At 42.1% G+C, this 13,809-nt stretch overlaps 1 protein-coding gene across 1 annotated transcript in view; it reads right to left on the bottom strand.

Annotated features, from left to right (window-relative positions):
- Nucleotides 1–1,043: 1,043 nt before the first annotated feature.
- Nucleotides 1,044–13,809, bottom strand: part of LOC132583582 (semaphorin-6A-like) — a 44,223-nt gene continuing 31,457 nt past the window's right edge. The window contains exons 12-14 of the mRNA XM_060255205.1: nucleotides 2,162–2,302; nucleotides 1,981–2,061; nucleotides 1,044–1,101 (exon numbers count right to left, since the gene is read on the bottom strand). Of these exons, the coding sequence (XP_060111188.1) occupies nucleotides 1,044–1,101; nucleotides 1,981–2,061; nucleotides 2,162–2,302 (280 nt within the window). The remainder of the gene's footprint in view (nucleotides 1,102–1,980; nucleotides 2,062–2,161; nucleotides 2,303–13,809) is intronic.

Genomic DNA, 13,809 nt, shown 5'->3' on the forward strand with positions numbered 1-13,809 from the left:
ACATCACCTGCTACTTGATCCTTTGAACTGAAGATGCTATGGATGGAATTTGGGACCTTTTGCATACAAAGCTGATGTTCTATCACTGTGCCACTGCCTACTGGGAAATTTTCTTGTAGACTGTACCAATAATTTCAGTGAGATTTATCTAACTCTGCACTTGCAGTTTAAATGAATCAACATACTTTCATGGGTTCTACAGCTGTAAGAATTGGAGAATACAGTAAAACTTCAGCTCTTCTCAATGGTCATTTTCACATTGACCTTAATCAGCAGCGACGACCCTCTTCACCGCGCAGGATCTGCGCGGATTTCGCACTAATTGCCGCGGAGCACCCAGAAGAGCCGGAAAGTCCCGGCGCTTTTGCGGCGCAAACGGAAACCGCCAAAACCCAGTTTCCGTTTGCGCCGCAAAAGCGCCGGGACTTTCCGGCTCTTCTGGGTGCTCCGCGGCAATTAGTGCAAAATCCGCGCAGATCCTGCGTGGTGAAGAGTGTCGTCGCTGCTGATTAAGGTGAATGCGAAAACGACCAATGTCTTTTGAAGTAGCTTTCATTGAAAGTTTGCATCCTCATACTTGTTCTGTGGCAATTTCTTTACCACTGTACAGCCAAAACCAAATTTGTCATTTTACTTCTGCTTTGTCTGTCTTTGTAAAGCTTTTGATTACAAAACAAAGAAGATTTGGAGACATGCTTGAGAATGCTTTGGAGACACGCTTGAGAAGATTTGGAGACATGCTTGAAGCAGCTATCCCACATCGTTTCAGCTGTCTTGGCACTGGGTGGGGGGAATGAATACCAAAACATTCCTGTCTTGTAGACTGCATGAGGAGATGGATACAGATAGGTTTGTGTTATCAGATGAGTCAAGAAGATCCTTCCAATTTAATATGCATCCTCGTGGTATTGCACTGGAGAGTTTGGTGATGCTGGACCTGGAGTGTCCTGTTTGCACCATAATTACAGTTAGAGGAAGGAAAAACAAATAGCTAACAAGACATTAAATAAATGATAAAGAGAGAAAAAAGCACTTGGCTTACTTTAACAGTCATCCATGCCGCTTACATCACCTTCTTCTAAGTCCTGCTCATATTCATCGCTAAGCATAAGAAACATAACTGTATGAATTTTGGCATTCACATCTTATACGACATCTGAATCACAGAATTAAAAGAAGATGTAGACAGAAACTAGTTCATTTGCTGATACTTATACTATGCAAACATATGATATTCATGGTATTTGTCTGATTATGTTATATTAGATCAGATTATATTAGCCCCGGCCCCGGCCCCGCCCTGCACCACACAATTCTCTTTTGGCTCTAAGCCCATCCACCCACTCTACAGTAGTACAGGCTTAGACTGGTCACCTTATTAGGGGCCAGGTAGGAATTTTTTCACTCTCACCCAATTGGCTGGCGGTGGAGTGTTTTTTGCCTACCTTGTACTGCTGGTAAGAGGTGTGGAAGTTAGGTAGTTGGTATTGTTAAGTTAGTTGGCCACTTGGCAGAAGGATGTAGGGGATACTTAAGTTCAGGTGAGCAACCAGGGCTATGCACCTGTTGAGTGCAGATGGGCTGCATGGCTCAATGCTATATAATGCAGGTCATATCTAAACCTCCCCCCCCCCCCTAAAATCGGCTCCTTCTGGTGATTGAGGCCTGAGTTGGGGGGGGGGGTGAGGGATAGTTTTGGCCTGTCTGGCCCTGCACGAGCCATATTATTATTATGGCTCAAGCAGGGGGCAGGGTGGCTTGCCCATCGTTGGACAAGGAGGGGTTGAGGGATGACCCCAGGGCTTGTCCAGCAGTAGGTAGCCCTTTGCCATGCTAGTTCAATATAGTTATATTTAATACAGTGGCCTGTTTTACCCAACATACAGCCTCTTTATTCCGACTGGGGGGGCAATTACACCAGACCTGAGTAACTCTACATAGGCCTCCCTTTTGTATCCCCCACTGTCAATAATGACTTACTCTTCTCCAGGTACAAGCTGCTTGCATTCTCCAGTTGCTGACATCCATATACAATATGGATCTCTAGAAGCTATGCAGGCCCTTAATGGAAGAAACATACAATAGTCATTCTAGAATTCTTTGCATATACCATTGAAGCTTAGGTGGTGATGTTGAGAAAGGAGTGAATAAGGAAACCTACTTTTTGCATGTGCCATAAAGCACGCAGCTTCCCAGGGGAACCTTTATGGCACAGTTTGGGAATGCTACATAAAGGGCACCAGACAACTTGTCCAGCTCCATGCTCACAATAGTTGGATGTTCCTCATCATTATAGTCGCACCTGAATTTTTTGGGGGAAAGATAGTTCTATAAATGATGGAGAATTTAATTGTAAAATAAATATTTCAAAGTCAGCATAAAATGAGAGGCATGGCTATTTTTAGTTTTAAAAAATCAGGCGTATAACTATGGATAGACAAATACTCCCCCCCCCCTTTTTTACTTGTATTATTTCTTTAATATCCATACCTTTTCAATAGGAGCCTTTTTATTCCACTTACTTCTTTGGACTGTTTTCCCATTTCACGTATTTCTTTTAAAGCTCTTAAAGCACTATGTTATACCATTTGTTTGCCTATACCATCTGTTATGATTAAATGTCATTTTAATGCTTTATGTCATTTATGTTGTTTTTATGCCATTTATATGAAAAAAGTAGTGTGAATCCTAATATCAATATTTAAATGTATTGTTTCAGTTGGGAGGCAACCAGTTTTCTCCCCCCTATGCACCAAGATTTAGATCTTATAAACAACCTCTGCTATTGAGCATACTTCCTCTTCCACTAGCACTTTCAATAAGGGCTTAAAATCTATTGATCTTGTGCAAAGGGAAAGTACTAAAGGAAGAGTCTGTCTAGCATACATGGATCTTGTCTATAGGATCCAAGCCCAGCTTTCCAACTTTCATATTAAACCAGAAGGTAAAAAGTGCAGTCAAGTCATGGTCCACTTATGGTGAGCCCATAGGTTTTGAAGGCAAGAGATGATCAGAGGCAGTCTACTCTTGCCTGCCTTTTCATAACAACATTGGATTTTCTTGGTGGTCTCCCATTCAAGTACTAGACAGTGCCAATCTTGCTTAGCTTCTGAGAGCTAACAAGATTGGGCTATTCTGGGACATCAAAGTCACTGCAAACTAGAGTGGCTGCAAAATTTGATATTGTCCCTGCCTATAATTCATTCCTTTGGATATCATTAAATCCCCATAAGCCAATGAGTAAATCCCATCAATTTTTTTCTGCTAGTTAAAAAAAGGGAGGAGGGTTCCCCTTTAATCACTCATAGAATCATGAGATCTGTGTGGGTGAAAACCATGGTAGGTTGGTATTGTAAGGATCAGAAAGACTGAGTAAAACTGTCTGAGTCTCATCCAGTTACCTTGAGGGAGACAAAGATATGATATAAAAAAACAAATAAATGTAACCCAGTTTCATTCTGATCAATAACTATATAGTTTTGGCTCTACCTCTCATGCTGAGATCCTGAAACTGCCCAATCAAAGATGAGTTTTGGAAAATGAAAATGTGTCAATTCATTAGCTTTGCAGCTCATCATAAAACTCACTGCCCTTGCCAATGAATCCGCTTTAGGTGGAAACTAAAATTGTACATTAAATGAAAATGTAGAGCTGAGTGGAAGAGTCAATGGATTGGATTCAGCCAGTTTTTCTACAGTTAAAACAGGAAAAAGAAAGTCCCTTGACAACCAAAAGCGCTAAAGTGACAGTATGGAATACGAACAAACAAATGATCTGGGGTATGAAAGACTGGATGATCCGGACTTTTGTGGACTTGAGAAAGCCAAGTGTATGGGTGGGCCTAGATTCCAGATTTCAATCTATCCCCTCAACTAAGTGCAGTGGGAACTTATATAAGAAAAGTGGGATAAATCCCAACTTCCTAGCCCCTCTCATTTTTAAAAATTTTTTTTTTATTGTTATATATTCCAACACCAATCCACCTCTGTGAGAGTCCCAGGCCATAGATACATTATAATATTCCTTAAATTTATAACTATTAACATTTCATCCAAATACAACTCCATCACTCTATTTAAACATCTTATCCATTCATTTTCTTATTAACCAACCAAATTGTTTAAACTTTTCCAAATATCTCACCATCTTCCTAAACCACCCCTCCTCCTGTTCCCTAACCTTTAATCCGTTCATTCTTCGTATCTTCATCGTTAAATACTCCAAAATTATTATATAATTCATTTTATCCCTCCAGTGATTAATTGTCAATTCCTCAGCTTCTTTCCAATTCCTTGCTATCACTTGTCTTGCTGCTACTAACATCAAATTAATCCATTTACTATCCTCTTTTGATCTTAATCCCACACCATCCAAATTAATAATTGCCATTGCTTTAGATATACTTATTTTCCATCCCATAATCTTTGTCATCTCTATGCCAACCTGCAACCAGAATTTTTTCACTAAGGGACAATCCCACCACATGTGACTGAAAGTTCCAATTTCTCCACATTTCCTCCAACAATTTTTACTCCCTGATTTAGAGATATAATACATCTTAATGGGTGTATAATACCATTTCTGTATCATCTTCAATCCCTGCTCCTGCACTAACCTAGATGTTGTAACAAAGGGAGGTAATCTAAACATCCTCTCCCAATCTTCATTTAAAATTTTATCTCCAATATCTGTTTCCCAATGTTCCTTCAAAAATTCTCTCGGGGATTTCCCTGTACCTAATAAAATCTTATACAATTTTGAAACTATTTTTGACTTATCTTCGCTATACTCTTTCACCAAGTTTTCAAAGGGAGTATTAATTCTTTTACCAATATTTTTAAGTTCTTCCTCCTTCAGCAATGAGGAGATTTGACTTTTTAACAACCAATTAATATTATTCAAAATATTATACTCCTCTTTCTTCACCCCATCAGTACCCCAAACCTCTTTCAATTCTCGAATCGTAATCCTCTTCAGTTTATCTCCTACTTCCTTTGACAGCGATCCCCTTAATGGAGCAAATTTATCATAATACCACATTTTAGTAATAGATGATATCTCCGGAGCGAGTTCTTTTTTCCACTTCCCCCATACCCTACTGGGCCCCATAAAGGTTGATAATTTATCACCTATCTTCTTCCTCCTTTTCGTTCTCTCAAATAAACTTTCCTTTCCTCCTACTACTTCTAAATTTTCCTTTTCTATCCCGTTCAGCTCTTCTCCTAATTCTCCCTCCAACCAAATCATTAAGTGCCTTAATTGATATGCATCATAATAGTAAATTATATTGGGAATCCCCCATCCCCCATCTTTAATACCATAATATCTATACCTATTAGCTGTCCTTGGTTTCTTTGATGCAAAAACAAATCTATCTATATCTCCTTGCCATCTCTTCAGTACGTATTCTGGTATATGTCAAGGCAATACATAAAATAAATAAGTCAACCTAGGAACTAGAAACATTTTAACCATAGCATTCCTTGTACTAATTGACTCTTTCCTCTTCCTCCAGTCTCTCATTTTAACTTGAATTCCACTCCAGATTCTTTTATAATTATACTCAAATATTTTTTTTAATATTCCTAGGAATATTAACCCCTAAATATTTCACCATTTTATTTGCTATGGGAATACCCAAAATTTTTGAAGCTGCTAATTGTAACCCTGGTTTTACATTAACACACATCATCGAAGATTTTGAAAAATTCACTTTTAACCCTGACACTTCCTCAAATTCCTGTAGTATCTTTTTTAAAGGTGCCACTGCGGGCTCCACATCCTTAATTGTCACCATCATGTCATCTGCATACATTGTTAAGAGATTCCCATCTATTTTCCCTTTCCCTGGAACTTCAAAGCCTATAATTCTTTTGTCCTTTTTTAATTTATTCACTAACGGTTCCAATGCTAAAATAAATAACATAGGGGATAAAGGGCATCCCTGCTTCGTACCACTCATTACCTGAACATAACCCTCTACTGATCCACCAACTCCTATCAACGCCTTAGATTTAGAATATATTGCCTCAATCATATTTTGAAATTTCTCCCCAATCCTATACTTTTGAAATATGATCTTCATGTATGTCCAATCCACAGAATCAAAGGCCTTATAAATATCCAACGCCAAAAGCGTAAGCGGCAAATCCTTATTTTTAGCTAAATAAACCATACCCATCATCTTCCTAACTGCCTCTACTAAATACTTTTGAGGCATAAACCCAAATTGCTCTTTCCCTATCAATTGTGCTATACATTTTTTAAATCTCATTGCCATAACCTTTGCAAATATTCGATAATCCATATTGGTAATTGAAATTGGCCTATAAGAATCCCTTAAAGTCTGATCTTTCCCAGGTTTCAGAATTAACACCAATCTCGACTCCAACCATGTAGGCGGTGTAGGAGATCCATCCAAAATTCCTTGAAACAATTCAGTCACATGAGGCACCAATATATCCTTAAAATGCTTATAAAATACCGCATTAAAACCATCCAGTCCAGGTGCAGATTGCATATTCATAGAATCTATAGCCACCTTAACTTCTTCTTCCGTTATATCCTTATCTAATTCTTTCCTACTATCTTCACTTAATTCTAAAAATTCCAACCCCTCACAGAATTTTTCTATATCTTCCTTTTTAATCCCTTTGTTTGCGTACAATTTATTATAAAATTCTATAAAATTCTCCAGTATCATTTTAGGTTCAGTTTCCAAAAACCCTATATCGTTCCTGATTGCCTTAATATTTTTCCTAACCTGAAAATTCTTAATTTTATTTGCTAAAATTCTTCCTCCTTTCCCTTCAAACTCATAATACTTCTGTCTGTTATACCATAATTTTAACGTAGTCCTATTAACATCCAATACATTCAACTCTTCCCTTTTCCTAACTACTTGTTCTTTATCCTCCTTCTTCTTAGATTTCCTAAATTTCTCCTCCAATATTCTAACTTCTTCTTCTACTTCTTTAATTTTCCTATCTTTACCTTTCTTCAATCTCACCAAATTCTGTATACACACACCTCTAATAGTGGCTTTCATTGCTTCCCATATTATTGTTAATGAAGTATCTGATTTCCTATTCTCCTCAAAATATCTTTCCATTGCATTTTTAATATTACACTTACTTTCTTCATCTGCCACTAACCATGGATTAAACTTCCAATTATAAGATCTATTACAATGACCTATTTGCAAAAAGGCTGAAACAGGGGCATGATCAGTAATCTTAATCATCCCAATCTCCATATCTTTAACCCAATTCCTCATTTCTTGAAAGACTAGGATTCCATCCAATCTTGAATAAGTTCCATGCATGGCAGAGTAAAAAGAATACACATCATCATTAGGAAACATTTCCATCCATAATTCTAGCAGACCAAATTTCCCGCACACTCTTTTAAATTTCTCTGCCTTTCTTTTTTTAACATTGCCTTTCCCCTGCAAATCAATATTAAAATCCCCCCCTATTATTTTAGTATAGGGTGAAAATTTTTCAAACTTCTGCAAAAATCTATACAATACATTCAACTGATGCACATTAGGGAGGTACAAAGAAGCTAAAGCCACCGGCTCACCCTCCAAATGACCCTGTACAAAAATAAACCTTCCATCCTTATCTCTCATTACCTTATCTGCAACAAAATCTATTTTAGAATTAAATACTATTCCCACCCCTCTGCTCTTCGAGGAGCCTGGAGCAATAAATTTCTTACCTTTCCCAAATCCAGGGAAATTCATCTCTCTTCCCCCCCCATTATATACCTCCTGCAAAAACAGCACATCTGCTTTTAATTCTTGAATATATCTCCCAACTCTTGCCCGTTTCACTGGATTTCCTAGCCCTCTAACATTAAGAGTTGTACATATAACATTAACATTTTTTATCATATTATACCTAACCATAGCTCTTCCCCATATCTCTTCTGTTCTCTACCAGCCTGGAATTCTAAACCCCAACAACCCTTAACCAGCCCCACCTGATGTTGCTTATCTACCCTCCACCTACCCTCCATCACCAATTCTACCCATCCAAGAGAAATGCAATATGCCAATGCTCGTGGCATATCTCTTGTATAAAAAATTCTACCCAATATGCATTCACTCACCTTCTTACTCCATTCATAATCCACCCATTCACCCCTTAGATCCCAATCATCCATCCATACCCCAATCACACCATCCAAACATACCAACATCATCCCAATCAGCCACCATCTACACATCTTCTTCCCAATCATACCACTAAACACATCAGACATCCAGCTACCACTGACATCCATGTTGGGGAGGGGGGAGAAAAAAGACATCTCTCTGTCGGAGCGGGAGTAGCAGAGTGAGGGAGATGACTTGCCCGACACAGGGCTTCAGGAAAGAAAATCAGGCCGACACGTGCAACTAGTGCCAAAAGGTGTATTAACATATATACACGACAAGTGCTCTCTTGTGCAGTCTATACAATATCACCTCCACGGACAAAGTGCTTCGCCTAACCACCATCTCACAGGGAGAGACCTGTGTGATGCACACACAGATCATATATAGTCCAAGCAGCCAATCCTGGCCATGCTGACTCAGCAGATTGCATCACTTGGCTTCTGCCGGCTCAAGCCGGTCTGCTGATCAGGTCACTGTGACCTAGCCTGGCAGCTAGATCACCAGCTGTCATACTGTAGCTGTCAGACTGGGTTTATGTAGATTCTTGCTCCAACACACCTCCTAATCTATTTAAACCCAGTGCACCAAAACACTTTACACAGTTTACATACATGTCCACCAGCAACATTACAGTTCATATTTACGTAGCTCGGAACCCTTTCCGGAATTCGTTCAGGAACTCATCATGATTGTAAAACACATCATCGTGTTCCTGTTCAGCCAGCTCTTTCAGACGCTTGGCTTCAGCCTCCTTCTCCCTTGCCTCGCACTCTGCCACCCAGGCTTTCCATTTCTTAGCCTTTTCTTTTAACATTTCCTCAAATCCGGGTGGGTCTGGATTGACAGTCAGAGTGACATAGGGACACTTGTACCTAGCGGGACGTTGGCCTTTGGTGGACCTGGCAGACACCCGTGGCCCTGTGCTTGGACCAGCTTTGTCTTCTTCGGGTTGCTCTGTTCCCACCTCCTGGGCTGGTTGCTCTGCCCCTGTAATTGGGTGTTGAACCTCCTGACTCTCACACTTTACCTCCAGTTCCTGCATTTGAGGCTCTGCCTCCTGACTCTGCTCGTCAGGCTCTGTGCCAGCATTCGGCTCACCTTCTCCAGCCCCACTGGGTGCCACCTCCTGGGCTGGAGTTCTGGGCTGCGCTCCAACATCGTTATCGCTACTTGGCAGCAGGACAAATTGTTTCTGCAAGGAGTGCAACCTTGGCCAGCTGCTTTCTTCATTGAACTGGGCACTCTTACTAAGTGTTATCTTGCTTTTGCTATTGCAGAAACGATAACACCTGGCCCTTGGCTTGTAGCCCAGAAAAATTAGGCTCTCTGCCCGGACATCCCCCTCCCCGCTACTCGTGGAGTGGATGCCAACCCGAGCCCGTGACCCAAAGACTTTTAAAGAACTCAAATCTGGGGTCTTGTTCAACAGTAACCTGTAAGGCACATTTTTCACAGTATTACACCAAACCCTATTTTGCAAAAAAACAGCTGCATGTATGGTTTCTGCCCAATAGGTCATTGGCAGTTGTGCATCCTCTAACATGCAATACATCACATTCTGCAATACAGCCCCATGCCCATTTTCTCGGGGCGTTGCCGGGTTCGTCAGACGGTGGGCAATGCCCTTGTTCTCCAGCCAACGTTTCATCTGGTTAGATAAGAATTCCCCCCCTCTGTCGGTTTGTACAGCTAGGAGATTAACCCCTAATTGTCTCTCCACTGCTTTGACCCACTTGGTGAATGTCTTATACACCTCAGACTTATGCACCATGGTGAAAACCCACGCGTACCTCGTGTGGTCGTCGGTGGCCACCAAGCAGTATCTCCTCCCCGACAGACTCTTTGGCAATGGGCCAATAACGTCTAAATGGACTAGTTCCAGGGCTCGTGTGCTTTCCCTTGAGCTTTCTTTAGCAACAGCACACGCCTTGCTTTTGGTCTTCTTGCAGACCTGGCAATCCAAGTAACATTTGCAAGGATTTACTTTCAAACTAGGCACAAGCTCCAGGGTTTTCTTTAACGCCCTAAATCCGCAGTGCCCGAGTCTCCTATGGAGCAAATGTATACAATTATTGTGCACAGGCTCATTCGACACCTGAGCCACCTGGGCACAATCACTCTGGACCACATACAGTTTACCTTCCCTCTTTCCTGTCACAAGCAACTTTCCCCCACCTCCCAGGATTTTGCAGCAGGTTTTCTCAAATCTCACCTGGTATCCCTGGTCAAACAGTGTGCTAACACTCAACAGGTTAGACTGCAGTGAGGGTACATACAACACATTTTGCAACATACATTTCAGTGCAGGAAATTCCACATTGCCTGAGCAAACAGAATTGGCAGTGGTCCCATCAGCCAATCTCACATACTTATGCTCAGGACTGTCAATGTTTTTCAACAACTCCTTCTCGCAGCAGAGATGGCTCGTTGCCCCGGAGTCTAAAATCCAAGCAGACCCTGTGCTCTCTACTGCAGACGTGACCAGCCGGGTTGCTTCCTCACACGGGCTGGCGGTCCTCCGCTCTCGCCGCACACGCCCCCGCCTCTTCTCCCTCTCAGGGCAAGCTCGGAGCAGGTGCTGCGACGACCCGCATCCATAGCAGCGACGGACTGCAAACGCAGTCGGCTCCACTTCCTCCACCTTCGGACGCCTGCCAGCAGCAAAAGCTGGCTCATTCTTGGCTGTCTTCCCGGACACACCGATAACAGCACGCTGCCCGGCCGACACCCCCGGACAGCTCACGGCCGCAATTCTCTCTTGGAAGTCAAGCAGGTGGGCACAGACGTATTCCATGGTCAGGGTCGCTACGTCCACCGTCTCCAGAGAAGTTATCAGGGGAGTGTACTCAGGTGGCAACGACGACAGCAAAATGTACACTCTGTCGTCTGGAGCTACAGTCTTGCCTCTTGCCTCCAGCTCAACGAAACAGTCCGTTAGCCGTTTGATGTGATCTTTCACACACCCTCCAGCCGGCATAACGGTGCGGAACATCCTCCTTGTCAAGGCCATGAGGGAACCAGCAGTGGTGCTAGCATGCACCGCACTCAACGCGTCCCAGGCAGCCTTGGGAGTGTCCTTCCCTCGCACATAAACCAGCTGGTCATCTCCTATAGATAGCACTATGTTGGCCAGTGCCTTATCCGATAACACAGTCTCGGCAGGAGATAAGTCAGCAGGGGGGTTACTCACGAACAGCCATTGCCCTTCACGCTTGAGGTAGTGTTGCATTCTCAGGCTCCACACCGCGTAGTTGGCTGAGGTGAGCTTCTCAACGGCTACTCCAAGCTGTTGCTGAGCCATCGTGCCGACTCCTCCTCACGGCTGGCTGCCGACGTCCCTCTGGCTCTCAAACAGAGAACGGTGGTGCTTCTGTGTCCTTCACCGGCGTTCCTCGCCTCCGGCTCTTTCCAACCTCACAGTCAGCTCAACTCTCAACTCTCTCCTCCGCGCAGCGGAAGCGCCCTGGGCCCATAACCCTGTCGGAGCGGGAGTAGCAGAGTGAGGGAGATGACTTGCCCGACACAGGGCTTCAGGAAAGAAAATCAGGCCGACACGTGCAACTAGTGCCAAAAGGTGTATTAACATATATACACGACAAGTGCTCTCTTGTGCAGTCTATACAATATCACCTCCACGGACAAAGTGCTTCGCCTAACCACCATCTCACAGGGAGAGACCTGTGTGATGCACACACAGATCATATATAGTCCAAGCAGCCAATCCTGGCCATGCTGACTCAGCAGATTGCATCACTTGGCTTCTGCCGGCTCAAGCCGGTCTGCTGATCAGGTCACTGTGACCTAGCCTGGCAGCTAGATCACCAGCTGTCATACTGTAGCTGTCAGACTGGGTTTATGTAGATTCTTGCTCCAACACTCTCCCACATTGTAAACTCAAAAAGAGCAACAGCAACAATAAACCCCCCCCCCAAAAAAAAAAACTGTTCATGTTGAGCTATTCCGGTCCTTCTATCTTCTTTCCTTCTTCCTTAATCCATCTTCCCTTAATCATTTCTTAGTCTTAGTCCTTTCCCTGAAGTCCCAAGTCTTTTTTTCCTCCTTCTTTTTTTCCCCCTTCTTCTGTTTCTGAGTGTTCCCCATTTCCTCTTCCAAACTATTTTCCCCTTCTGAGTCCCGGTCAGGGAAATGCTTGTAATCCTTAGGCAGCTGCAGTCCCACACGTTTAAATAGCTCCTCCATCTGCTTCTGATCTTCTGCAAACAACTCTACTCCTTCATGCACCATTTTCAGAGCAAAGGGTGCTATTCTCCAGCTGTATTTCATTCCTTTATCCTGCAGCACCTTGGTAAACACTCTTAACTTTTTCTTCCTGTTAATTGTTTCCTGTGATAAATCTTCAAAAACCAACACTTTTTTTATCATTATACAGTAACTTATCTTGCCTATCCAAGGCCTTCATGCCTTTAAGCACCTGCTCCTTTAATATATATTTTCCAAAGCACATTACCACATCTCTCGGCCACCTCCACTCAGCTGTCTGTTTCCCAACTCGATGAATACGGTCCAAAACTTCCCTTGAAATTTCTAAGTCTGGGAGCATTTCAGCCATCCATTTAATCACATTATCCATATCCTCCGTTTCTGGAATATTTTTCAACCGCAAATTTGACCTTCTGGCCCGATTTTCCAAGTCCATCAGTTTATCTTTAAAGTATTTATTTTGCTTTTCCAACTGTCTGGACTGTTTTTGCAACAAGTTAATTTTCTTCTCATTTAGCTGTGCTATTTCCCATGCACTATTCACAGTCTCTGCCATAGCTTCAACGGCCTCAGCTAAGTTAGTTATTTTTTCATCCACTATCTTCGTTATTGCTTTAATAATGCTGTGTTTGGCAGCTCCCATTGCCTTCTTAACTTCTAATTGAAAATCTTTTGGATTCATTAACTTATCTTCACTTTCAGCTTCTGAGTCCGAGGTCGCCATTGCCGTTTCTCTCAACACCAATTAGTTTTAACTTTAACTTTAGCCTCTAGCCAACTTCCAGACTCCCACTTCACAACTATCACCAGCTTATATTAAAGTCTTCAAGGCTTTGTTATTTTTATCACCAGAAGAAGGAATACTTAATTCCCTTTAGCATTCTACCGGGAGCTCAAACAAAACACGTCTTCCTCTCAGCTGAGCATGCCACGCCCCCCTCCTAGCCCCTCTCATAAGTCCCTTTTCTTTCAATTGTTTCACTATCATAAACAATATTTAATTTTATCATTAGCAAGGTATTACTTATTTCCTGATCTACCTTTCCAAATTTTGTCCACATTCCTTTGAATTTTGCCAACTGCCATAACATACATTTATGTTTGGAGATGAAATACAGTAAGGCTGCAATCCTAAGAACAGTTTCCTAGGAGTAATTGAGAGAAGGATGGTATACAAATTCAAATTATTAGCAAAGAAATAAACAATTTCCATTGAATGAAATTGGATTTCGTTCTGGATAGACCTTCTCTGGTTTGCTTTCTAGAATGGTGAGCTATTAGCTGGGAGATGAAAGGGAGGCAAAATTTGAAATGGGAAGCATAGAAATAGTATTCTACTATTTTGCATTGGGCAGGTACAAAAATGGGACTACATCCAACCAGTTTTCCATTGGTAATAAAAGAAAACCACCCTTGACCCTAAA

The sequence above is a fragment of the Heteronotia binoei genome, chromosome 15 (assembly GCF_032191835.1).
Source record: "Heteronotia binoei isolate CCM8104 ecotype False Entrance Well chromosome 15, APGP_CSIRO_Hbin_v1, whole genome shotgun sequence".
In the NCBI taxonomy this organism is placed as follows: domain Eukaryota; kingdom Metazoa; phylum Chordata; class Lepidosauria; order Squamata; family Gekkonidae; genus Heteronotia; species Heteronotia binoei.